This window comes from Vespa velutina, chromosome 15 (assembly GCF_912470025.1).
Source record: "Vespa velutina chromosome 15, iVesVel2.1, whole genome shotgun sequence".
NCBI classification, from domain to species: Eukaryota; Metazoa; Arthropoda; class Insecta; order Hymenoptera; family Vespidae; genus Vespa; species Vespa velutina.
In genome coordinates, this window is record NC_062202.1 from 312028 (window position 1) to 339619 (window position 27592).

At 34.4% G+C, this 27592-nt stretch overlaps 5 protein-coding genes across 16 annotated transcripts; 4 read left to right on the forward strand and 1 right to left on the reverse strand.

Annotated features, from left to right (window-relative positions):
* Positions 1-199: 199 nt before the first annotated feature.
* On the forward strand, positions 200-10564 carry LOC124954541 (general transcription factor 3C polypeptide 1). 4 transcript variants are annotated; one of them, XR_007102570.1, is made up of 13 exons: positions 200-705; positions 817-1010; positions 1080-1709; positions 1837-2005; positions 2091-3031; positions 3134-3502; positions 3586-3826; positions 3902-7224; positions 7294-7811; positions 7967-8159; positions 8414-8501; positions 8591-8990; positions 9363-10564. XR_007102570.1 is itself a non-coding variant. In XM_047507643.1 (13 exons), exons 2-13 carry the CDS (start codon positions 621-623, stop codon positions 8707-8709), a joined length of 6870 nt encoding a protein of 2289 aa, XP_047363599.1. In that variant the 5' UTR covers positions 200-534; positions 611-620; the 3' UTR covers positions 8710-9077. The 4 variants fall into 4 exon arrangements, 3 of the variants coding, with proteins under 3 accessions (XP_047363599.1, XP_047363601.1, XP_047363598.1); XM_047507643.1 differs by lacking the exon at positions 9363-10564 and having other exon boundaries at positions 200-534; positions 611-705; positions 8591-9077; XM_047507645.1 differs by lacking the exon at positions 9363-10564 and having other exon boundaries at positions 200-534; positions 652-705; positions 8591-9077.
* Positions 10565-10717: 153 nt separating this feature from the next.
* LOC124954550 (pro-resilin) lies at positions 10718-14663 on the forward strand. Its single transcript, XM_047507668.1, has 4 exons — positions 10718-11794; positions 12029-12892; positions 12994-13315; positions 13414-14663. The coding sequence occupies exons 1-4, from the start codon at positions 11786-11788 to the stop codon at positions 13557-13559; spliced, it is 1341 nt and encodes a 446-aa protein (XP_047363624.1). The 5' UTR covers positions 10718-11785; the 3' UTR covers positions 13560-14663.
* Positions 14664-15098: 435 nt separating this feature from the next.
* LOC124954543 (anillin-like) lies at positions 15099-22156 on the forward strand. 2 transcript variants are annotated; one of them, XM_047507650.1, is made up of 7 exons: positions 15099-15420; positions 15582-15846; positions 15935-16046; positions 16164-17329; positions 17695-18456; positions 18546-18913; positions 19015-22156. In XM_047507650.1, exons 2-7 carry the CDS (start codon positions 15799-15801, stop codon positions 19139-19141), a joined length of 2583 nt encoding a protein of 860 aa, XP_047363606.1. In that variant the 5' UTR covers positions 15099-15420; positions 15582-15798; the 3' UTR covers positions 19142-22156. The 2 variants fall into 2 exon arrangements, with proteins under 2 accessions (XP_047363606.1, XP_047363607.1); XM_047507651.1 differs by having other exon boundaries at positions 15795-15846.
* On the reverse strand, positions 19306-25789 carry LOC124954544 (sine oculis-binding protein homolog). 5 transcript variants are annotated; one of them, XM_047507654.1, is made up of 6 exons: positions 25540-25789; positions 24835-25454; positions 24330-24679; positions 21254-21614; positions 20818-21050; positions 19306-20748 (listed from the first exon to the last, which is right to left on the reverse strand). In XM_047507654.1, the coding sequence occupies exons 3-6, from the start codon at positions 24654-24656 to the stop codon at positions 19381-19383; spliced, it is 2289 nt and encodes a 762-aa protein (XP_047363610.1). In that variant the 5' UTR covers positions 24657-24679; positions 24835-25454; positions 25540-25789; the 3' UTR covers positions 19306-19380. The 5 variants fall into 5 exon arrangements, with proteins under 5 accessions (XP_047363610.1, XP_047363612.1, XP_047363611.1 ...); XM_047507656.1 differs by having other exon boundaries at positions 24330-24658; positions 24835-25789; XM_047507655.1 differs by having other exon boundaries at positions 24330-24665; positions 24835-25789.
* On the forward strand, positions 25673-27586 carry LOC124954551 (programmed cell death protein 2). 4 transcript variants are annotated; one of them, XM_047507670.1, is made up of 5 exons: positions 25673-26639; positions 26718-26855; positions 26931-27132; positions 27207-27309; positions 27386-27586. In XM_047507670.1, exons 1-5 carry the CDS (start codon positions 26273-26275, stop codon positions 27578-27580), a joined length of 1005 nt encoding a protein of 334 aa, XP_047363626.1. In that variant the 5' UTR covers positions 25673-26272; the 3' UTR covers positions 27581-27586. The 4 variants fall into 4 exon arrangements, with proteins under 4 accessions (XP_047363626.1, XP_047363628.1, XP_047363627.1 ...); XM_047507671.1 differs by having other exon boundaries at positions 25680-26493; positions 26578-26639; positions 26718-27132; XM_047507669.1 differs by having other exon boundaries at positions 25688-26639; positions 26718-27132.
* The last annotated feature ends 6 nt before the right edge of the window (positions 27587-27592 follow it).

Consider the following 27592-nt stretch of genomic DNA (forward strand, 5'->3'; position numbering starts at 1 on the left):
TTGGCATATACGCGATGACAGTTTAAACATGTTTTTCAAAATATAATATACTTCATTTGATGCTTTTTGATAGGGTGCTGGGAATGAATGGGGGAAAAGAAAATAAAAAAGATATTTTGTCATTGAGATTCGCCATAATTTCGTGTAAATGAGTATTGCCTTAAAACTAAGTATGCACGTGCCTATCGCACTTGTAAACAAATGGCTTACAGAACGTAGAAATGATACTGATTTTTAAAGGAAATTAACGAAATTTATATTAAATGGAAATATGAAATAGGATGAATATATTTATATTCAAAAAATAGTGCAATGTGTTTATTTGTCAATTCTCTTTTTAATCGTCATATCGTTAATTAAGTGAAATAATCAATTATATTCGTAGGACATATATCAGTTGTCCTATTTTTTATTTTTCGTTTTATATTGATCGCAAGTTTAAAAACTTTAAAAATGTATTTCTTTGACTTTTAATCGAGTCATTGGAAGTTGAATTGCAATACATATTTTGAATGAAAATTATATGGACTAATAGTAAGGATAGTAACAATTTTAATTGTGTGTGAATTTAAAAAAATACATATTTTTATTTATTCAATTAAATTTCTAGAATAATCAATATGGTATCATTTCCACCTATTAATTTAATAGATTCTGTAATAGATGAAGTGGCATTGGAAGGTTTGGATGGTATTACTTTAGAAGGTAAATCAATATTTCTTCGACATTGTTCTTATATATTTTTCATTTACACGCGTAGGCACGCACGCACACACATACACACACACACGAAATAATAATTATTCCTTGTTTCAGCTTTATGGTTACGTTTGGCACATAGATTTAACGATCCTTTACCATTTTCACAAGCATTTATGATCCAAATATGGTCTATATGTGTGAAAGTTAAAGAATTTACATTTTACAAATTAGAAGTGCCAAGAAAAACACTTGTTATATTTGATCGTTATGAGTTTGTAGATCCAGATCTTGGTATTATACTTGAGCCAGTAAGGAAATATAAACACGATCTTCATTAATTTTCTTTATTTTTATATCTAAGTTAATTATTTCTTTAGGATGATGTTCCAGAAGATATTTATCCTCATTGTCCCATATATGATCAAGCTGCTGGAGTTAAGGGTTCTTGTTCGACATATTATACTCGCAAAGTTATTATTGCCGATATCAGAAATTATACTTTAGAGCAGGCGATAACAGAATATGGTCAAAGATTGGTGATTGTTGCATCTCAATATGCAAGAGAGCATGCATTAATGGGCGATAACATATGTCCTACATTGGAATTAAGTATCATGCATTATTGTTTTCTTGAAAGAGTTGGAAGATCACGTTATCATGGAGAAGTGACACAGGGAAAACTTAGTCTTAGCTTACTGAAAGAGGATCCTAGAACCTTGTTTTATCATAGGAAATTCTTACTTCGTCACAAATTGATAACAAAACAGATGCATCATCAAAAAAGTTCAGGCCACAGTTGTAGTGGTAGCTTAATACATCTACCACGATTCTTTGTAGAAAGAAAACCAAAAATCATTTTCTTGGCTGAACAAGTAATTGAAATACTTAAGATGAAAGAGAATTATATCGCTGAATATGAAGAAATAAAGAAGAAATTGCAAATTGAAAATTCTATACAAAAATTAGTTAAAACATCTTTTTTTCAAAAAGTAGTGAAAACAGATCTGGTTAGTGAAACTTATCAGAAAATTTCATTAAATATTTCGTTATTAATATATATATTCATTTTTATATAATAATTTTTTTAAAAATGAATGTCATGTTTTCTAATTGAGCTTTATTACTAATTAATAGAAGGTACCATATAGAACTCTATATCCAAATGCAGAACCTAAAGAATGGCAACGGAAGAATGATCCGACAAAGGAAAAAATGATAAGGGTAATACAACTGGTGACTCCTGACATTGATATTGCTGAACTATGGAACAAAGATGAAATACACGAAGATGAAGAACAATTTGGTAAAAATGGGATTTTAAAAGTATATTCAAATATATTATAAATCTCTTTTTATCGATATTTTCAATAATTATCATTTTATTTCAGAGTTAGATATTTCTGATCATAAATACAATGTTCCCTATCTCAAGCAAGCTAATAACGTAATCGAAGAGAGCAATAGTGATGGTGTTTCCCAAGGAAACTTAACTAAAAATATGGGTTTAACAAAATTACAATGTAGAACTATATTACGTAATTTAGTGAAAGTAAATATTGTAGCGACATACATGAATGATGCTGGTAGGCAAAGAGTAACGAAATATGTATCTAAAAAGTTTGAGAAAAGTAGCATGATGAGTAAGCAATTTCAAAAAGAAATATATAAAATTAAAGAACTTACAAAACAGATCTCAAATAAGAACGATAAGACTATACCAAAGCAAGAGAAAAAAGAAAGTAATGAACTTTATACGCATCAAGTTAAAACCATAGAGAAAGCAAATTATCCCGCAGTTATTGATAATAATATAATTGAACGTTCTCATAATGAAGAGCAAAAACGTTGTATTAACATTGATGAATTAAGGAAAGTATTTCATATTGTCAGTAAAATATTTTGGAAATATCGTATAACAAAATCTCAAACCAGATACAAATGTACATTCATGAATATATCGGAAAAAATTGCGAACTTAAAATGTTTAAAGGAGCAAAGACATAAAGAGAAGGCAATAATACAAGGTGACGAAAAAAGGAAAACAGATGAGACTAAAGATGGCTTTGAACATTCCACAGCTATATCTAAAATTTCAGATAATCTTAAAGCTGTATCGATATATAAGAGTATACAAACAAATTTGGTCGCGCAAAATCCGACGCGAACTGGAAAACCAGTTAATGAAATATTTGGTTTCATGGAGGATGTTGAAAATAGTGAGAAAAAGGGTATATCTAATATTACTTATAGATTACTAAGGCGAGCAAATATGATTATTGAGTCTGTTAAGGAGCATCAAGTTATCGATGATATGACTAAGCTAATGAAGGTAAGACACAACGGTTAATCATTATGTATAATTTTATATAGATTAATTTTACTTCAAATCGACATGATGATCAAAAGTTAAAATTAACATTAATTATTTCAGATGATAAATGGTGAAGAAGATAAGGAAGGTTATGATGTGAAGATAGACAAAAAATCTTTGATCAGGTTATTGCAGAAATTGGCCAAAGATAATTTGGTAAAAAATATAAAATTAACCCTTAGCGCCAACGGTAGAGAAAAACATTTAACTTTTATATGCGATCCCAATATTGATACAGATCACACAGTAATAAAGTCGGCTGTAGAGCAAGCAAAGGTTAAATTTTGTTTATTGGGATCGCAAAAAAATAAAGGGAATCCCAAAAATAATATAGATAAGACACGTTTACATAATTTGGACAATACAAACAAAACTGATAAAAGGCCTAAAAGACTATCAGCAATACCAACTACTTCCAAATATGATCCAGTACGTAATATAACATTTTTTTAAGTTTACTTTAAAAAATTATTATTATGAAGACATGTAAATGCTTAATTTTTTACTTTTAGAAAGCAGCTCGAAGACTTGGATACAGTCCTAAATTTGTTCGTATGCAAGCACTTCATGTTCTTTTATATTATTTAGTTTATGAACATCCTGGAGAGGAAACACTTTCCAAAAATGAACAAATACAACTGTTGCGGGCTAATGATTTTAGTATTACCGACAGTTTGGCTCAAGAAATGAGTAAAATTTATACCACAGAAGTAGGATGGAAGATGTTTATGCCACCTTTACCAAAACATAATGGTAAGAAAAGTGCAATATGTGTGGTACATTTGAGTAAGATTTATGAATATAATCACAATTCTTTTGTTACATTAGGTTGGCCAAAAGGTTGGACTTTAATGTGCGATGTTCTGTTACGCATTCCTCTATCGATTTTTTTGAAAGTCCACAGTGTCCCATTTATTATATCAGGCTTGGAATATTATACAAATCATCCTATTAGAAAACACTATTTAGTGAAAGATCTTCCAATTAATATTCGTAATACTTTATTACATGCACGAAAGTATATATTTGATATTCATGAAACCATGACTAGATTATGTTATATTGGACTGATACAATTTGGACCGCAGAAATTAAAAGAAAAAGATCAAGTATTTCTTTATGTAAATCGTCGAAGCGAATTGATGGATACAACTTCATCCGCACCTGGATATCACAAAATTGAAGAAAAAACATACCCCGTAACTAAATATAATTTCAATGAAATGTATATAGTTGAAAAATATTGGTACGATATGTGGAATATATGCGTTAATACTCCTTTAGGGGGTAGACTTGTGGTTCAGGGTAAAGATATATTATTGGAGGATTTAAGTAAAAAGAGCGATATGATACAAACAATAGTACCTCGTTCTGCCGAAGAAGCTATACAATTAGATACTGGTAAAGTACCTGGGGATCATAAAGGTGCAGCTGGTATCGATTCCGCATTTTTCGCACACTTGAAACGTAATTGGAATTGGAATAGTAATTTTATGACACGTCATCAACCAACGAAAAATCAAGAAAATAAAAATATGACGTGTAAGAGAGATGCTTATTTATCAACAATAAAAGCGGCGCCTGTCAAATTCACCGAATTTTCTGGATTAAAGAAAGTATCAGGGCCTACTATTGTAACTGCTACTGATTTGAAAAAGAAGTCGCAATCGAGCAAAATTTCTGAAATTTCAAATAAATCCATAAAGCATGAAACATATACAACATTTCGTAGATCAAAACAGAAATCATTTATAAGACGAGTTTTACCTAAGAAGGGTAGAAAATCACGGGTAAAATATGATGAAATTGATTATCGTGCGCTTCAACTAATGCACAAATTGCGTGTTGATTGGCAACCACACGAAGATAATATATTACTTGTATGTAAAGTTGCCATGATGTATTTGTGCCCGAATTCTCGAAAACAAGTGGTAACATTTAATATGGTCAGAGATGTTTTACGCTCTTATTCTCTTAGCTCTTATAACAAAACATCCCGTGCTTGTCAAAGAAGACTTTTATATATGCTTAGACAGCCACAGACAGTTAATAGCGTGACTTTAGGTGTAGAAGAGATAAGACAAAATTTCTTCATTAATAAACGATTTGGTGATATTATAGAAAAGATTAAAGAAGAATGTTCGAATTCTTGCGCATATGAAAAACGCATAGCTGAAATATTTAAAAATCTTGTTGATTACGTCGCCAAAAAATATTACGATATTTCAGAAATGGGGCCAAACGAACCTATCATTGTACCCAAAACAGTACAAGAGTTTAATATATTTTATAAAGTGGTATACCCCACTAAATCATTTAATCCAGGCTTTGTTAAGGATATTCGATGTATTAATGATATACATTCTGCCACAATTAATTCTGTTATTCATAGTTCAATGTGTTCCGGAAAAGATAAAAGATCTTGGGCATATCAGTTATTCAAAGTATATCAACAATATCCAGAGGTTCTTTTGCGAAATGCTATGGCCAAAATTAGAGCCGATCAAATGGTTACAATTAAAAAAAATGATATGTGTTTAACAAAGAAGTATGCCAATTATATGCCAATGAGCAGTTCACAGTTTCAGTTCAGTACCAATTATATTTACAAGTTCCAAAATAAATGGCCATATGATTTATATAAGGAATCATATGATGCTTTCTTCAAACTTATTCAATGGTATTCTAAATCAGAGAAAAATAACGCTTTTGAAAATGTTCCTTCTTCCGATGGTATTGAAATTATTCCAGTTACTGGCGGGGTTGTCGCCATGATACATGATTTTATGGCACAGGATAAGCTCGATTTTGATATTGCAATACCAGATCAAGTAATTACTTTAGATCAGAGATTAACAGAAAAAGATGAAACTTACTTTAGAATTGCGCAAAGATATAAAGATATTTTAGATGGTTTAGATTATTTTAAAGACACTTCAAATAAAAGGAAGAATTTTATAGATAGCATCAATAAAATTTCAATATTTGAAGGAGACACAATTGTTGAACATAGCGCTAATGAGTCGTCCAGTCTTGAAGAAGCAATAAATAACGATGTTGACGACGGGCACAATTCTGATACCGAAGGAAAAAGAAAAATTGCCAAGTATGATTACTCTGGATTAGATAATTTTACGAAGTCATGTTTTCATGATTTACACACTGAAGATCTAAATACGAAAGAACTAAATGAAGAAAATAATGCAACAAATTTTCAAAATATAACTAAGACCATGTTAAATAATACAGATGGACAAAAGTTAGATAAAACTTTGGAGAATTTTGATGATTTAACGGACTCCTCATCTGATATGGTTATAGATAAAGAAAAATCACAAAGGAAATGTTTAAAGAAAAAATTGTATACCGATAATCGTGAAATAGATTCGATGGAGCCAACTTCAAAGAAAGCCAAAATGAATGATGATAATCAATATAGCGTATTAAATTCATCTAACGACGTTACACAAAGTAATATTCAAACGGATTCAAATAAGTGCCAAGTTAATTTTGATGAAAAAATTTTTAAGAGTGCAACTTTATTAAGTTCAGAGCCTTTGAATGAAAATTCAGTTGAAAGCTCTAAATCTGCAGAAAATGAAAGTATAATTTCAGAAAATGCAAGTCAAAATAATACTGAATATAAAAAGACACATGATAATGCATTTACTCGTGTAAGTAATATAATACGTAGTACATCTGAAGATAAAAATTGTGCGAATGCAAATCCTAAACTTGATGACACAAATGACGTTCAGAAACGATATACAAGATTAGCTCTTTTGAAAATAAGAGAGGAACTGAATGAACTATCAGTAACTGATAGTCATCATGCTCACGAATATTTTGTCGTTAATATGTTTAAAATTTTTTACTACTTAGAATCATCAAAAGCACAATATTCTGAGAATTATGAAAACTTTAAAAGCTATTCTGTACCGTCTGATGTATTACCTTTAAAATTAAAGACTGCTTCTGAAATTATAAACGAATTAAATAAATTTGCAATTTTTCCAAAAAATAATACTTTATATGCTGATTTCAAGAAAGATATGCAAGGAAAAGTATTATATGACTGGATGAAAATTGATGCTATATATAAATTTGTGAGAGAAAAGAAAGAAATAGGAGCTAGTTCGGAAGAACTGATGGTAAGAACATTTATTAATATAATAATATGTTTATATGATCTGATAATTTATAATTTGATATAATTTCAGCAAAAATTTCGAAAGGACTTTGGAAAAGATCTATATAATATAGTTTCTCTTTTAATTGAAAATTATTTGTTTTTACATTCTGGTGTAACTACACCTCGATATATACATCACCATTATGCAAATCCTTGGTTGATACATTCTTATAAGATTTTTCGTTTAGAAAGAGAATCACTTTTACCAATACCTAAAGGTACTATATACTTAACAGAAAGTGAAACTGTTGGTGAAATTAATAGTGATGATAATAAAGATAATGATATTGATCATAATAAAAATTCATTGGAATCATCGATATGCGAAGATGTAACAATGATTAATAACTTTGAAAAGGAAGAAAAAGAAGAAAAAACGTCTTTAATTGATAGTGGTACTACAGATCAAAATGCTACAATTATAGGTCTCTCCGGTGAGAGTGAAAAGGAAGAAAATATATGTGCTGCAAAAAGATTACAGAGAAAGAGAATATCTTTGCTTCCACAAAAGGATGTATATACGTCTGCCAAAAGATTAGATCTTACGTAAGAATAAACGAGATATTATTAGTTATAGAGAAAAGATATATTTACATTTGATTGTACATATTAAAAAGTTTAATATATTTATACGTGCGCGCGTGTGTGCGCGCGTGTGTGTGTGTGTGTGTGTGTGTGTTAACTGCATTTAATGATTTCAGTACTGCTGAGGAAATAAGGGTAGTCATGAAACCATGGATTCGCATAGATGGCGTTTTAAATCGTAGAGTACTGGATCGCATGTTGGGAGCAGTTTTAACATATTGTTTAACACATCCTGGTGTTATATTAGCCAAAGTACAAAATAGATTTAGTCCAGCTTTACAACCGTTCCACACTCGTGAATTGGTTGAGGTTTGAATATTTATTTTAACAATATAAAATAAATAGTTATACATAATATTATATATATTCGTTAAATGTTTTATTTAATAAATAAATTCATTTGTATATGTTTAATTTAAACGACTTAATTCGACGAATTAAGGACTTAAACGACAATTCAATATTATAATATTGTAATATTGAATTGATAATTTAACTTATCAATACGATTATAAAATCGATTATAAAATTAATTAAATGAATATTTAACTTTATTGTTATAGATACTAGTTAAGTTAGGCTGTTTAGAAAAAAAATTGTTGAAAAAACAACATGTGACTTTGTTTTCAAAGCCTGCATCTATTAAACCAAGTAAGTATCATCATTCATTAAAGTATCATCGATCATTGAAATTATATTCTTTTTGTTGTCTTAACATGTTACTTTCTTGTTACAATTAGAAACGGACGAGGAGTGGGCGAACGAAGAAGAGATATTTATAGAGCCTTTGATGGGAGCGATAATAAAATTTAGTATATTTTTAAGTACTAAGATGTATAATTCGGATTTTATTCCATAACGATAATATAAATGTTACCGAGATAAATAAGATATAATCTGAGCTAGAGTTATTGCGAATGTCGTGTTTCGTTTCATATACGAAACAGCCTTACTAGTCAACAAACGTGGAAGCGCTAGTGTGCCTGATGAAAAATATTCTTTCGTCGGGATATTTCAAATGTCTCCATGCCGAATATTATATTTTCATACTATTAATATCCGGAAGTGCATGTAACAATAATCTAATATCGTTACGTACTCAGGTATCGTATAGGTATCTTCGTACATTGACAAAAAAAGGTACGTTTATCAAAGGTCTTACTGATCAGGCTTAATTCGTTGCCTTTTTTCTTTTTTCTTCTTTTCTTTTATATATAATTTTTTTTTTTTTTTTTTTTTTTTTTTTTTTTTTTTTTTTTTTTTTTTTTTTTTTTTTTTTTTTTTTTAATATGAACATATCTGTGATCGTAATTTATTAGGTGTCTTTTACGTTTAGATGTCGTTTACATTTAAAGTGTACATGTGAGTTCGTTATAATATTAATTTTTTATAAATTCTATTGTAAATAAATTGGTATTTACACAATATCGTCGATAATGATTTAAATGATGTAACTCCTATATACAGTAGAAAAAATTATTCTAACAAACAATACGTCATCTCATAATACAGATATATATACACCGTATAACCGCATTGCATCGTCAGCGTCACGAGGTGTTGCAATTCTTCGAGGCAGCTGTAGATCGATGTAGGGGCAGTAAATTGGATCAGGTGAAGAGAGTATTGCTTAACTGTAGTATGAGCGCACATCTTTCGACGCAAGTCCTGCAACACTTTCACACATCAAGTAGAAGTGGTGAAACGCTTTGGACATGCGGGTAAATTTAACCGATGAATTCCGCATTTTAACTGACAGAAAACGGATCTTCGAATAATGATTTGCGTGACCCTTGGGTATGACCTTTTTCATTTATATGTAGTTATCAGAAGGAAATAATATAATTTCTATCGATCAATATATTCAAAAAAGAAATGGAATTTCCTTTAAACTGGCGTCTGTATAATTTTTAATAGGATATTGTACTAATTAGGACAAAAGTACAGTATGACCCAATGAAATGCTAACACGGAATATAGATATGTAAATATATAAAAAATCATTCATGTAGATAAAAATAATGATTCATAGATAAACAAGTATTAAACCTATTACAAAAACCAACGAATCCTACTATTCCACGCTTATACAGTCGATGAAAGTACTGTTACAATAAATCCATGACGCAACTTTGCATAATATATCCCTATCTCGTGCAGCATCCTACATTGCCACCAACCATGAGCGCACTGATTGCATAAAAACATTGCATATAAAGAGGGGACGGACATAGGTACATGCTTGAGAGCATCGTCTCGACAATGATAACACTCGAAGCGATCTGATTTATAATAATCGAAGAAAACGGAAGAAAAAGAAGTAGTAGAAGAAGAAATCTTGCTTGTTAGCACATCGAGCTTCGATGTTTCTTTTCTGTTACCGCATTCGACACGCATCGAGTTCATCCTCCTCTTTAATGATCTCTAAAATCGAAAGTAGGTGACTTGGATCTTATAGTTAACAGTCGAACCATTTCAATTGGACGTACATCTATTTTATGAAAGTGAATCCTTCTTGCGTATGGTCCATAGAGTTAAAGGTCATCATCTCTTGTGAAATAATTCCTCACGACACAAGGAAGACCTTCGTTGCCAAAAATGATTTAACCCTTGAACGATCTATTAGCCATAAGCGTATGATGAAGATATTGTAAGTCCATCCAGGATATTGAATTCAATGAGGCCTTCGTCAAGCTTCCTTTTCTTATAATTATATCTGGATCTTAAAAAATTATATATATATATATATATATAATTTATATATATTTATATAATAATATATATATATATATATATATATATATATTTAGATATATTATATATGTATTAAAATGGACTTTATTATGAAATATCGTTCGCACAATTTACCGTAAGTTTCTTTTATAAGTCATGAGAAGGCTTGTAAGAAGGATCGAAGGATAACTTAATAGAATCGTGCAGAATAAGATGGGAGTAGACGATCGATGTATTAATAATTACTTCCGTAATCGAGATATCTTCAAGTGGTGCAATATTTCGGAGTACATAAACATCTCGTGGGATGCTGTCGCGCTTTCTCCCCTCAATTTCTTTTACGATTCATCTCGCGTGACTGAGCGCGTAAGTTACATGTTTCTCGTGAAATTAAAAAAAAAAAAAAAAAGAAAAAGAAGAAGAAATTACACGATTTTATGTAATTACGAATCACGGTCTTTTGTGCAAAAGATATTCCGTAACATGATATCCATTTTATCAAATAATAATCCTAATATCGATATTGTTAATTAATAAATTTCCTTTCAAAGATATTACGACAAAAAAAATATATTTTATAGTTCTTAACATTTTATATTTTTCTTTATTTACTTTTAATCTTTTGTAATCGCTCGAAGACGAGTCGAAGTTTCACGATGCAAGTGTTTCATTTAAAACACTCAATGTGCATTCGAATGCTCGATTATCCGAATAAAACGAAGCGATCTTGGTGTAGACGTAATATGTAAGATCGATTGGTAACGATACGATACGGGATTCGTAATCCATAAGATATAGGACATAGGCTGCTTGCCTAGTTCGCATCTTTAATCCCACTCTTCTTCACCGTCACCGAGCACCGATACACCACCGTGACATAGTTATATACCGATTCTCCTTGTAAATCTTGCCGCTTGCACCAAACCATGATCCACAAACGCGGATGAGTCTCGGTATATATAAACCGGATTAGAGACCAAAGTTTGTCATTCACTCATCGCTACCCCATCCTGACAGAGAGGTTCTCTCTCAGGGAGAGCCTTAGGAGTATCGACGTGTTCTTAAAATACCCTTGAAAAAGTAAACACTCTTGAGAAGACTTCATCGTTTCCCTCCAAAAGGGGAAAACGAAAGATACTCCATCGAGCTCGTCTTCCACGGATCCATACGTGTTCAACGCGGATTTATACGTTACCATAAAAATGTTCAAGGTAAGCGACTAGTTCACAGAATATTTCTATATAGACATTGTTGTAGAGATAGATGTAGCTATTTCTTTAAGATTTAATGACTATCTATATTTCTTATACATCATTTGAATATTTCACATTGTCACGCTTACATTGTCTCTTTTATTTTCTCCAAGTAATTGATTAAATATGTCATTATTCCGTTAGATTAAAATTAATAATAATAATAATAAAATATCCATTCCTTTCTTGTAGTTTGTGTTAGCGACCATCATCATAGGTCTGGCTTTGGCACGGCCAGAGCCTCCTGTAAACTCTTACTTGCCTCCTGGTGCTAATGGCGGTCATGGAGGTGGTTTTGGTGGGCCTTCCAGCGAGTACGGTCCACCAGGATTTGGCGGAGGAAACGGCGGAGGAAACGGTAGGGGGAACGGAAGACCACCGAGTAGTAGCTACGGTGCTCCTGGTGGTGGAAATGGATTTGGTGGAGGCAACGGCAACGGCAACGGCAATGGCAACGGCAACGGCAATGGAAGGCCATCGAGTAGTTACGGAGCACCTGGAGGTGGTGGAAATGGATTTGGCGGAGGTTCGGGAAACGGGAGACCTTCCAGCAATTATGGGGCTCCTGGAGCTAACGGGAACGGATTCGGTGGAAACGGCAATGGAAGACCATCGAGTAGCTACGGAGCACCTGGAAGTGGAAATGGATTCGGTGGAGGTTCAGGAAATGGGAAGCCTTCTAGCAGTTATGGCGCTCCAGGAGCTAACGGAAACGGATTCGGTGGAAACGGCAATGGAAGACCATCTAGTAGTTACGGAGCACCTGGTGGAGGCAACGGATTCGGCGGAGCCAACGGATTCGGTGGAGGCAACGGCAATGGAAGACCATCAAGCAGTTACGGAGCACCTGGAGGTGGGAACGGCGGTGGATTAGGAAACGGAAGGCCTTCTAGCAGTTACGGAGCTCCCGGAGGTGGAAACGGATTCGGTGGAGGTCAACCAAGTTCTTCCTACGGTGCTCCTGGTGTTGGTGGTTCTAACGGAGGTAATGGAGGAGGAGGAGGTTATGGAGGTGGAAATGGAGGTTACAACGGCAACGGACAGGATGAGAGTAACGTAAGCTTGAAATTTTAAGAGAAAAAAATTAACCGAATTATTTGGATTTACCTTCAATCATTGATCAATCAATGTATTAATCTTATCTACTTTCATTTTAGGAACCTGCCAAATACGAGTTCTCTTATGAAGTAAAAGACGATCAATCTGGAGCTGACTTTGGACATACGGAAAGTAGAGATGGCGATCGTGCCCAAGGCGAATTTAACGTTTTGCTACCTGACGGTAGAAAACAAATAGTTGAATATGAAGCTGATCAAGAAGGCTTTAAGCCACAAATTAGGTACGAGGGAGAAGCAAACGGCGAAGGATATCCTTCCGGTGGACCTGGCGGTAACGGTGGCTATCCCTCCGGTGGACCTGGCGGTAATGGTGGTAATGGCGGTTATTCTTCCGGTGGGCCCGGCGGTAATGGTGGAAATGGTAAGATTTACTATATCACAATTTGTAAGATAATTTATTCGTTTAAAATAATATATCAGGCTTTATTTAATAATAAATGATTTCTTATTTTTATGTAGGAGGCTTTGGACGATTCAACGGCGGTGGCAACGGTGGTAACGGTGGTGGTTACTCATCAAATGGATTTGGTGGCAGTGGTGGTAATGGTGGATATCCTTCTGGCAGTGGCGGTGATGCTGCTGCTAATGGTGGATATCAATATTAAACGGATAGTTAAATAATCTCGTATTTTACTTATAGACAAAATAATACACCTTTTAAAGCAAGATGCGCGTTTAATACGTAAGGTTGTCTAAATTTGTTACGTCTGTAAGGAAGATCGATGAACGCACGGAATAACGTGCTCTAGGACGAAGGGGAGAAAGGAAAGAGGAAGTGAACGGAATAGCGCGTCCGAAAGATGAGTACATCTTGCCCACGCGTGCTCTAAATCCGAACAATAAGGGACGATCGAACGTACGCAGCATTGAGTAACGAGACGCCATTGCGTAAACTAATGAAAAGGAATCCTCTTTCATCAATCAGTGCAATTAATCTACAGGCTCCTTTTTGATGTCGTACCAATTCGTTCGTTCCAGATTTAAAAGACAACCTTTTACGTAATGAACGCCAACTATATATACATACAGTTAACCTCAGAACTAATTATTAGAGAAAGTCGAGAGATTTCATTTTCAGAGATAATATATATAATATAATATGTACGATTCATCGACTTTCAAAGACGTTAAGGACACGCTTTAGTTTATAAAAGTTACATGAGAAAGTATTTCTTTTTTATATACATATGTGTATGTGCGTCTATATACATATACGCATAAACATATATGGATACATATACACACATATATATGAGGGAACAATAGTAAACACGCTTCTTCTTTTATTATCAATTATCTTTCAGGTAAGGTTAAGATGTCTCCTTTTACGGAGTACAAAGTATCTCGGTAATCTTTTAAGCTATCAGCGATACTTTATATTTATTATTTTATATTTAATGTACGTACTTAATATACCCTTACACAGAATTTTTATATATTTAAACGCGTAGTCATAGGAAAGAGAGTATCCGCATGAATATAATTACTGTGCGGTAAGTCAAACCGTGTGTTCTACTCTTCACTCATATATACTTGTTGTATTAAATTAGTAAAATACTCTATTGCTATTAAATAGGAATTATGTATTACTATTTCTTGTTTATATATATGTGTGTGTATATATATATATATATATATACATGCATATATATAAAAAAAATATATATATCTATTCTACATATTATATGAATAAAATGTGATATGGTAAATGCACAAAATCAAAGATTATAATTAATTGAACCTGATTTAACCGAACTCGAAACTAGTTTCAAAATAATGAATAAAATCATTACACAAATTAATATACACATTTGTATCCACACGTACAATGCTCTTTTATACATACTTTGCCTACCGTCGGGGACTGGCTTTCGAAATTGATAAGCTTTTATATACTTTGCCTATTGTCGGGGGCCTTAACTTTCATAGTTAGTTCAGAATTTCAATACCAGATAGAGTTAATTATACATGATTACTATTAACATTGACATTGAAAACTTACTTTATTATTATAGCTATCTTGCTCTTTCAAAAACAATGTTTAATTTAATTAATGAAAATATAAATAAATGTATAAATATGAAAGTAATCTTCTTCAAAAGTATCTTTATATTTATCTTTAATCGATTTGTTAGGATAAAAGTTATTGAAATGGTCGGTATCTAGTCAAAATCTTAAGTGATGGTATTGTTCTTTTGCTGTTAGTATGCCTTATCCTAGATTCAACTGTGCATCATTTTCCATTTCTAGTAACGGTGAAAGACGAATTTAAGTATTTGTTAAAGTATTCATTTCAATGCTCTTGTAGATAAGACACGGTGAAATATAACTTGAACGATGATAAATCCATAATTAATTAAAACATGTGTCATATATATTTTAATATTTAAACATTAATTTATCGCAAGTTTCACGTGTTTACAAACCTTTGAAATCAAACCAAAAAAGAGATCGAAAATAAATAAGGTAAATTTTGTATTAAAATAATTATATTTAAACAGCGTATAAAAATAGTGCAAATTTATATAGATCATTCGTTTCATTGTCAATTTTATTTAACAAAAAGTTTGGTCAATAGTAACGTTACGAGAAATATTACAATCTATTTATGTTTAAATGTCATGTAGGACGATACTGTTTATGTCGTGCCGATAAGACGAACGAACGCAAATCAGATGTTTATATTTATGCTTCTTCAAAAGATGCGGATAGAGATCAAATTAATTTATTGGATGAGATTAATCCTTCTTGATAAAAAAAAAAAAAAAAATAAAATAAAAAGGAAAAAAAATGATGAAAATATAATATGTTAAAAAGAAACTATCCGTTCGTTGTTACAGAATTATGGTTTTGTCGAATACAACGGATAACGCGGAAGAACCGTTTATGCGCGTAAGTCAATAATCACAGAAGATGTATTAAAATTATATTGAAGTAATTTTAATAGTGAGACAATTGTTTTCTCTTTTTGTTTTCTTAGCGTTTTATATGTCGTGCTAGTGTAAAAAAACAGGAGTCCTTCGAATTGCCAGCGATACAACCAAGACGGAAAATGAACATTTTATACGCAATAAGTATCTACCGATTTAAAGGTATGCACTTTTAAATGTCTCATATTACTTTCTCACCCCCGTACATTTATAATCTATTGTTATTCGTTTTTTTTTCTCGCACACACATATACACACACACACACACACATAAATCAGGTTTCAGACATAAATGTACCAGACTGTCTACTACTGCTTTAGACTGTTTAAATAAGGAAATTCTGATAAAATCTGAAAATTGTGCGAAGGATATCCCGATTCCAAGTAAATTTCTTGAAAACGAAATTTTCCTAGACGAATGTAAAAGAGACATAATGACAAAAAAATGTCAAAATTGGGACATCAAAATAGAGACGACATTATACGACGATGATTTACCATTGTATAACATCTTCATTCCGCGATTAACAGGAATAAAAAAGGAAGCTTTACCGAGCGATTTTGTCAAAGAGAAATCGGAAATTACATGTAAAAATAATAAAAAGGATAAGAGATGTTTGAAAACCGAAAAGAATTTAAACGAGCCAAGTGAAATAGATGAAACGAGCAAAAAGGAAACACCCTATACTCGTCTGAATGAGGCAATAAAGGATCTCAAGGAACATATGGAATTGTCAGAATGTAAAATTAATCTAATGAACTCGTCGAAAGTACCTCTTGATCTTCGGATCAATTCCAACGTTCAAAAGGAAGGACCGACAGATTACGTGCCTGGTAAATACAAAACCTTTGAAGATACTTTGAAGAAAACAGTATCAAAAAATAGCGAAAGTATCGAAGAAAAATTTGACGGAGATTACCCGATAGATTTGCCACAATGTCAATATGCCACTCCCGTTTCTAGAAATAATGAACTTAACAAAAATAAAAAGAAAATAGAGAAACCCAAGCGAATGAGGCCGAACTTGGAATCCACCAGAAAATCCTCTCCTATAGATCTTACGAAAAAAAATATATCCCCGTCTTCGGTACAGAGCACGATTTCAACGATAACGCCTATCGTCACGTCAAAATTCGAGACGGAGGAGAAGAACGATGATAAATATTCTTATGAAAGTTTAGAATTAATGGAAAATATTGTTCCGTCGGTGCAGAAATTTTTAAACAATGCGCTTGGCAATGAACGCTCTAGCACTTCTTATATTCCTAATACCACGACGAATTCATACGAAGGAAATCTATGTGAAAATAGAATCGAGGAACCTGTAACACCTCCTACGGGACAAATTCATAATCCTAGACTATTGGCAAGCGAACCACTTCCGCAAGACAATATAAATAGGAAATCGAAATTGTTCAGATCTTTTTCGCAAAAAATCAAAAGGGTATCGTAAACTTTTAATTGCAATTTAATTTCACGTCTTGTATACGGGCGCGTAAAAATATTGCCTATTATCGGGGGCACAATAGGAAAATTAGTTCGATTATCAATGGCGCTAGTAGTTCAAATTAGAGAGACGTTGACGTCTCGCAGCAAAGACTCTTATTTACAGGGATCTGTACTTTTCGCTATATTCTAATAGAACGCGTGTGTACTTATTTTTGTTCTTCTTTCTGTCTCCTTCATTTTCTTTTTATTTCTTCGCAAAACTAATTGACCTTTGATATTAATCGAAAGGTAACTCCACTGTATAACTAACTTAATGCATTCATGTCGTTTGAAGATAAGAAAAATGGTTTGTTCTTTTAGATATCCCGAACATTTGTCAATACCGAGGAAAAAGGATCCGACGAATTCATAATAACTTTAAACCAAAATGACAAAATACAAGAGCTCTTACAAAAACTCGAGATACAACAAACGTTGATACACCAAGCGAGCAAGGCATTGAATTTATGTAACGTTATGAAAACGTTTCAACATAGTACTCAACACGTCGAGTCCGAACGATTATTGCTTCTATCGACTCTTAAGAAACAGGCTGTATTGAGTGAAATTAAACGGATCAATGGGCCAATGAACGATAACGTCGTTAAGTTATACGAACAAGGCGAAGTTAATATCTCAAACATCGGTTTGCGTCTTAAAGAAGACGCTTTAATCTTGATAAGTCAAACTCCAGACATGTCCGAATGGTTTATCGTAACTGTGACACACGAATCGATGGTCTGGGCAACGATCGCTATGAATTATTCCATCGACAGCTCAACGAAAATTTCTTTTCCCGACACGATAACCATACCAAATCTTGGTCCAAATTTTAAAATCTTAATCACCATCTATAGCTTGCAATTGAGAAATACTTATTACAATAAAAAGGAGGGACATTCTTGTAATAATAACATATCCTGTCCTTCGCCTACTAACTTATGGAGGAGAACTGAGAGATCACGAGTGAGGCAAAATGAAATACAATGTTCCAGCATCAGGGATACGTCCTTTGAACCCTCGGGATATGCCGAGTTGACACTTCAGGATATACACGAAGTTTCTCCTTGGTCCCTATTATCGGTGAATTCTTCGTCGAACAATCTTGTTTGAAAAGATCAACTCTTAATCGTTAATTAAAGTCTAGATTTTAATTAAGTATTGTTTCACAGGTACCTTCGAATTCGATCTTGCAAGGTTTAATAGATCTCGAGTTTTCTTGTAAGATTCGGATATCGGTCGTTCACGCAGGCTTCTTGACACACGGCAACGAAGCCGGAGGATTTGCCGCATGGAATCGACGTTGGTGCGTTCTCGATGGTAGCCTCTTAAAATTCTGGAACTATCCACAAGAACACGATTTGAGGCCTCCATTATTGATCATCGACTTGACTCATTGCACCTCGAATGAGGTACAGGTCGTTGATAGGTCGCTTTGTGCCAAACCTCGAACGCTTATGTTTAAAACTATCAGAGAAAGAATACCCCATGATAAAAGCAGTATGTTCCTAGAGTGTAATACTTCTTATACTATCATAAAGTAAGCTGAACACTTTTAACACTATTAACATTATTACTTTCGTCGAATGTAATATTATTCGGAAAAGAAATTAATAATTTTCATTTCTTTTTACCTTACAGAAACTTGCTATCGTGCGATACGATAACCGATCTTATGGAATGGAGGTCAAAATTAAATTACGTGCTATCCTTATTGCGCAACTGGAACTCAAGAAGGAACGATTTAATTCCTACCACTGAATTGTAATAATCTACCCGTATGATTCAAATTAACGCGTCTTTCCTGGCTATTAAACCTCGATTAATAAGATTAAAGGTGAAAAATCCCTGAAGGAAAAGAAAAAGAGAAAGAAAGAAGTAATACAATGACAAAAGGATAAACGTTTGCCAATTACAATATCGCCGCTCAAGTCATCTTGAAAATAGTTACTTTAATGACAATTTAATCGAAATAATATAAAAATGTCTAAACGCTGCACAAAGTTCCTAAGTCGTTAGAAATTTACTTCTTCGCTTGGTTGATTGACGATCGGTACTTTCCGTATTCTCATTAACGCGTTTCTTCTTTCTCAACGACCTCGTAGAACTTTTCGAAACTATGTTCTTACTCGATATCGCGGTAGAATGTTCACTGTCGCTATTGGAAGAAATCACCGTAAAGTGACACTTGTCCGGTCCCGGAGGAGTCTCAGACGGGGAATTGGTTTTTACGGATCTCGTATGATCCGTCATAGAGATAACGCTATCCGTTAAATTGTCCGAGGTAGAACTCTTTCGATCGGAGTCCGTTTCTTTCTTCTCAGTTAGAAATTTGGCAAAGATCGATGTGGGAAGTGGTATAGGTATAGGAACTGGAATTGGTATTGGTATAGGATAAGGTACGAGTATCGTCACGGGAGGTAACAACGATGTGGACGGAGCTTGGGCCGAAAATTGGGATTGAACAGGATGAACCGATGGCGTGTCGGTATACATCCTGAGATCCGAGGGATATTTGCGTTGTCTGGATTCGTCGGTACAGGAGCCAGGCGAAGGCGCTGCCTCCGACTGTATAGGCGACGAAGATGTCTCCGGAATCCAAGGGGAGGATTTTCGAAATTTCCTCTGTTGAGAGTATCGAACATTTTCCCGACTTCTGGATTCTCTACCTCGCAATCCTTTCACGTTCTTCACGTGTATATCAGTTTTTTGTTCCATAGCAGATTTATAGATCTGATGCCTATCGTGCAATTCACCACCGTCCATCGGGTTTCCTATCATATGTTGTTTGTTATGATCTACGAAAGACGATCCTGATTGGCTAAGATTTAACAAATTCGAATCGGAATAAGGAAGTCTACAATGTATACGATCGTTCGCGCAATGATAATACTTTTGATATTCTTGATCTTTCAATGTTTCCTTAACGGTCTCGCGAATACTTTCGCCGTCCTCGCTCATCTTCTCATCTGCGTTCTCCGTCTTCCTTACGAATGCTCTCGATGTTGTATTAACGTCCGTTCGCGTGCAAAAGGAATTTCTTCTAATTATCTTGAGAGACATATTTTCAGATTTCGCAACATCGATCGATTCCTTACGATCGATTTCGACGTTCTGAGACAAAGGCGAGAGCCTACTAATCGACTCGTCGTCGACGATAAGGATTTCCTCCGTCGAACTACGTGGTGATTGACAGTTTCGAAGCCAAAGCTCGGGTGTTATTAGTCCACCACCACCCTTTCCAGAATCACTCTGGGAAGGGATCGCGGTAAGTCCGTGGAGGGCAAGGTGAGTCTCGGTCTCTCGACAAAATATATTCATTTTGTATTGATTCAAGCACTTGTCGCTACAAAATTGAAGCTGACTTTCGCCATCCTAAAAAAAGAAAAATCGATCGAATGGAATAAAGAAAATGTTGATCGCAGTGTAGTCGTTAAGTTTTACCTGAAAATCAACGTAACTGATCGGATTTCGTACGTGTCTGCACCAATCACATGTACGAGCTCTCTTGAAAGCGGCCCTTCGACCAGCAGCAAAGCATGCTTCGCTACAAAATTGTCCCAATGCATTGACCATTCCGCAAGAGAGTGGATTCGTTCTTCCTGGTTCCCACGTCTCACCGATTCGTCCACACCAAGAACAGGATATTACTCTGTGTCCGACGTCCGTCATTTCATCTGTAACATATCACGACACCGAGAATATTACATGCCAGGATCGTTTTACGTGAGAATTGATCGTGGATCCGCACGATTTGCGATTTGACATAATCCTATCGTGATATAGTCCGATCGATTTCAACTCCTCGATTCTTTTGAAAAAGAAAGAAAGCGAAAGGTTTTGATCGATCTGGAAAATTTAAGTTTTTTCGTTGATTCACCTGGACTACTCGAAGTTGAGTCGTTGTGATAAGGTAATCGTGAGGTAGACGGTAAAGTTTTGATTTCTAAGGAAGAAGTTGCCGAAACTTTATCGGGATTCTTCGAAATTTCGTTAGAATAATAGGAAGGAATTAATTTCGTTCGTAGAGAATGAGAAAAGGCCGATTGATGATTAGTAACCATCGGCGATCTCGACGAAGCCCCATTAAATATGAATTGTCGATCCATTTCAGGCAAGGTATGTTTCGAAGTTGCAACGGGTGCAAAGTGATCAAGATTTAAGCCTCTGGTGTAGCCACTGTCAACTTTCTCATAGCCGTACCATCCCAACAATTCACTCATTGCCGTTGCTGCATATTCCTGAAAAAAGAAGATAAAATGAAAAAAATATCAAGATCACTTTGATTAGTTCGCTATTTCGGAAAACTGTTTGGGAGAAAAATAAAATAAATCACAAAAGTGTCCGAGAATTCGTGCGAATCCGAGGGGCGTTAAAATTCTTCCTCGCATCGGCGAGTATCTTTGCGAACAAATTGGTTTCATTTAAAATCTGCCTCGTTAAGGAAAAACAATGGTAGAACGCGTATAGATATACATATGTATGTATATATACATATATATATATATATATATATATATATATATGTACGTATATAAGCATTGTAGATACGCCAACGCGCTGGATACTCGTTAAAGATCCGACTTAGGTTCGAAAAAAAAAAGAAACAGAGGAAAAAGAAAAAAGGAAAAAAGGGAAGGATAAAAAAACATAGGGTGAATTTATTTATTTATCTTGCCGAAAACCGGTGCGCTTGCGCATTGCTTCGCGGAGAAACAGAACGTGATACTCCGAGGTCTGCATGTATACGTCCATCTACATGTACCGGTGAGGGGTATAAATATAACCAGTACGCGCATATGTACTCCGTTGTATGTACGCGCGTATATCTGTGTTCATATATGGTATACGAAATCGAGGATATCACGTGGCGTGCGGATCAATCCATTAGTCGACTCGTTTCAGTTACACTGTGCATCGTACACTTCTTATGCTGGTATATCGTACGGCCGAGCGAAGGTAATATGCTACGATAAATCTTGAACCTTCGCAGCCGAGGTTCGACGAACGAACGAACGAACGAACGATTCTCTCGAAGATTTCCTTTAATACGCGAAAGAGAAACGGTGATTTGAAACGAGTCACGTGAATCACGAGTCATACGACACCATCTAATAGAAACTCTTCGCGAATCCAATACAATATGTTTTACATCATATATAGGACCGTTATAAGGGAAAAATAACGATAATGAGAGATTATTAAATCGGCGCTAATCGATCGACAAAGGATACCTTCAAAATTTATTCAGATTGTAGATATTATTAAATGGATTGATATTAAATGGTATATCTGTATGATATTATCTATATCTAGATTATTATTAGATCCCAGAATATTATTTAAAATAGGGAGAGACGAATCGATCGGAAGAGACCGTGAATCGTCGAAAGAAGGATAGACCAGACGATTATCAGGTTGTAGGAGTAATGGTACTCGCGCTGTCTGGCACGCAGGTGCGCTTTCCCAGTGCACGCGAACACAATCGGCATATCGACATGGACTTTGTGTGTGGCCGGTCGTTTGCCACGGATTAACAAACATCGATTAACTACTATTTCTTCTTCTATCTGGCCGGCATTAGTCCTCCCGTCCCAAGCTTCGAAGTAAAAGCCAGTCTACTTATTTCACCTCGACACGCGATCCGACCTAGCGATTCCTCTCGGTTTTTTCTTTTTTTCTTTTCTTTCCTCTCTTTTTTTTTTTTCTTCTTACTTCCCCTTTCTCTTCCCTTTTTATCCTTTTCCTTCCTTGTTTTAATGCGGCTCTTCGATTCGGTCGTGCCAAAACTGAATCGATACAATCGTCTTTACATCTGTGTGTCGTGCATGTAGAATCGTCATAAGCTGTGTTTCAATGTCAGACCCGATCGATTGAACATAATAATTTTTAACGAGAAGAAAAAGAAAAAAAATTGAATCTCATTTGGAAGAATGCATCGATTGTAAATCCTTTTTTCTTGAGATACCGCAACTTCGTATTTTAATTCTAATCGATTCGAATAGCTTCATAAATGTCTATCGACGATCGATTTCCACGAGCGTTTGGATTTTGGAATTTTGAACGAATTCGAATTAATTATGCGTCTATGTAATTCGCGCATGGTCTGCAAATATTTGAAATAAAATACGAACGCATTTAAGTGTAACAGTATATCTTGTCGATATCGTCGAAAATTCGCGGCCCCAAAAGTTATCTCTTTCTCTCATCATTTGATGTATCGGTATCGGGTGTATCGTTTCGATACTTTTCCAAGAACCATCTCACGCAGAAATTCATTGCAACCAGGTGAATACGCAAGGCGAAAGGTATAATGATGAGAGCCGATCCGTGGGTGTCGTATTGCAACCTATTATGATTTCGAATAAATCAGGCGAAGGAGAGTAACATGAAACTCGTTGCTTCTCTCCCATGTATACCCCGTTTCATCTTTGTACGAACAGGTATCGCGAGGAGACACTGTATACTCGATAACGTGATGCTTGAAACCATGAAAGCGACATATTACCACCATCATCCTTGCGCTTCCTCGCTGTCATAATCTTTTTCAAAATTGCAATTTCGTATCGTTTTATTTACCATATATTCTAAATATCTCGTTACGTCTCCAACGTCTAAACATTTCGTCGACAATCGTATCGTGACAATAAAAGTTAAATCGAGTTAGATCATTCTACATTACAAAGGTCGATTAAAAACTACGAAATATCATCGAGCATCGATTCGAATCTCGATACGATTCTATTCTGTCTTCTTTTTCAAACGTTAGTTTGACAATAACGATATACATAATAAAGTACATGCGGGTAAGTAGTATATATATATATATGCTTGTACACCGTAAAGTCTGACACTGACTTTTAATATAACGGGGGAAAAAAGAAAAAAAGCTTACGTTCGACCAAACGTGGTGAAAAGGACCAATCGGAAAAATGAAATTGACGATAAAACTTTACCCTAATTTCCTCGTCAGCCTCTTCTTTCTTCACCTTTGTTGGTACACGTTTTCTTCCCATGAAATCGCCACAAACAGTCTTATCTTCTAACGACGACGACGACGACGACGACGACGACGACGACGACGACGACGACGACAACGATGACAATGATGACAACGACGACGACGACGACGACGACGACGACGACGACGACGACGACGAAGACGACGAAGACGATGACAACGACGATGACGACGACGACGATGACGACGACGACGACGACACTCCCGTCTTCGCTGATCTCTCGTTTATTATGCTCGATAACGATTCTATCCTACTTCCCATTACTTTCTTCTACATTCATAAATCTTTAAAATGATTTATAAATACATGTATATATATATCTATATATATATATATATATATATATATATATATATATAATATATATATATATACATGTATATATATATATATATACATGTATGTGCGTGCATGTATATGCACATATATAAACGCGTACCTGTATTGCTCCGAAAAGTTTCGACAAGTTAATGTTTTATCTCATAAAACTCGTTATCTTCCTCTTGGGTATAAAAGAAAAAAAAAGTTTTCGAATTAGCTCGTAAAAGAGCGATCGATCGATCGAAGCATTTCGTACGATCGAATAAAGAAAATTGTATCCTCTTTGATAGTCATCAATACTATGTTGGCTGTAAAAGCAAAAGGATGAGCCAACTAATATACGTATATCCAATGTAAAACGAGTTCGTTCGTGAAAATGTTGGAAGAGTTTTTCCTAAAAATACTTAGCTAGATGCTCCTCGCATGCCGCAGGCAACGGAAGGCGGCAGGCTCTAGGCTAATCGAATTTCACCGATATTTTTAGGTCACTAAGGTAAAACAACTCGCATTAAAATTAGACCATATGATCGGTCTCTCTCTCTCCCCCCTTGTGTCCTCGTTGTTTCGCCGTTTCGACGTTTTCGATCGCGATAATCGCCGCATACATTATGCGTTATCCTTCTCCAAATACCTTCCCGGTATTTGTTAACGAGAGAGTCGACGTTAGCACGAAGAGAGAGAAACAAATGACGTCGTCATTTCGTTCATTTCAATGAGATCCGAGTGTGTCCACGTGCGCTTGAAATAGAACATTTCGCGTGAAAACTCTCGTACAATGCATTTCGCGTTGATCTAGATTTTCCCTTTTAAGATCGCCAATTACCCGCGTAATTTAAATTTTCGAGGATACTTCGTCGATTCACCTCCTTGATTTAAGTTCTTCGAAGAAAATATACTTTGTCCTCGGATGAATGGATAATAAAGATTTATAAATATCACGAGATTTATCGATTCACTCTTGCACACTTTCTTTTTTTATCTATCACTTATCGCGAAGGAGAGATGATCCAAGAAACCGATCCAAGGGAACATCTTCTCGCATGTGTACGCTCGCTACGCGTACGCGGTAAAAATAACCAAGTGGTGATCAGCCGACATTCGTCGGAATTCGTGCACTTTCGGAATGATTCGGCTCGCGTGAAACTCAAATTTCATCGCTATCACGGATTACTATTAATGATACAAACTTATTGACCCTATTATATTTCTACATGAAAGTATGAAAGTATGTGGCTACTCGAAACAATAAGTACACTATATATATATTTGTTAAAAATTTCATATCATCATTGTATCAATTTCATATAATACGTATTTTCTTATAATTCCAATAATAAAGGAACGCCCTATGTTGAAAACGAAGAAAATCGAGCCGAACGAAATCTATTTAACCGGCCGATTGAATTAATATAACTTTTTAATTCTCACGCGAGATGGCACATTATTTTGCGCAACAACCTAACCTAAGGTTTACTTACTCCAATTGAGTCGTATCGAATCGTATTACGATAAAGGAAATTATTGTAAATAATTTTTTGTAAAAGCACGCGCACAAAATGTCATTAGTGGATTTAGGTTTCGTTGAAAAATGTCAACCCTGGCGATTGGAAAGTAGATTTTTTCCAAGTAAAGTAGGTGGTAGACCAGCTTGGTTAAATTTTAAGAATATACCCAGAAAGGAGGATCTTGAATGCGAATATTGTAGAAATCCTTGCATTTTCCTATGTCAAATTTATGCTCCATACGAAGAGGATAATGATGCATTTCATAGAACACTGTATGTATTTATATGTAAAGACCCAAGTTGTTGTAAAATAAACGAAAATGGGAATTTAAAGGTACTGCGCTCCCAACTAAATAGATTCAATCCCTTTTATCCTTCGGAACCACCTGTAGAAGAAGAAGATTGGAAAACGGATATTAGTATGTATATATAAAGTAATATAATATTATATTATTTATTTCGTACGTATTATTATATTTCTACATAATTATTTATAGGTATCGATGCTTGGTGCAAAACTTGTTGTGTTTGTGGAATCGCAGCACCAAATCATTGCTCAAAGTGTAAAATTGCAAATTATTGTTGTCGCAATCACCAAGTCTATGATTGGAAACAGTATCATAAACATAATTGTGGTAATAATGTGAATGTAAATAATAGCTATCTATTTCCTGAATATGAGCTAGTGATAGAGACAGAAGAAATTATAGAGACTGAAGATGACGAGGATTGTAGCGAAATAGAAGAAAAAGAAATGGCAAAATACAAATCTATGGCACAACTTAAAGAAACAGGATGCATTCAAGGTGAAAAGGATACAGAAGATTTATCAAGAATGGCAAATCCCGACGAAGACGAAGTATTTGCCCTATTCCGTACAAGAATCGAGCAAAATCCGGAACAAGTTTTAAGGTATGATTTGTTATAATCGAAACGTATTTATAATTTGTATAAATAAAGAAACATAATACTTCCGTAATTTTTAGGTATGAACGAAATGGCCAAATTTTGTATATTTCAGGTAGTACAAAAATTAAAGATGTTCCAAAATGTTCTCTATGCGGTGGAGAAAGACAATTTGAGTTTCAAGTAGGTTAACTTTCAAAGATGTCAGTATCATATCGTATAATATTTTATAATATATAATTTTTTTATTCCTTTGTAGATCATGCCTCAATTGTTGAATTTCCTCAATTACAAAGATGTTATTAATTCTTTAGATTGGGGTATACTTGTTATATTTACTTGTAAAAAATCTTGTATGCCAAAAGAAGAATATGCAATAGAATATATATGGAAGCAAGATATCCTACCGGATAAGATTGACAATTCGTCTGTAAATAAAGATAATTCTACATGAGTTGTATATGTC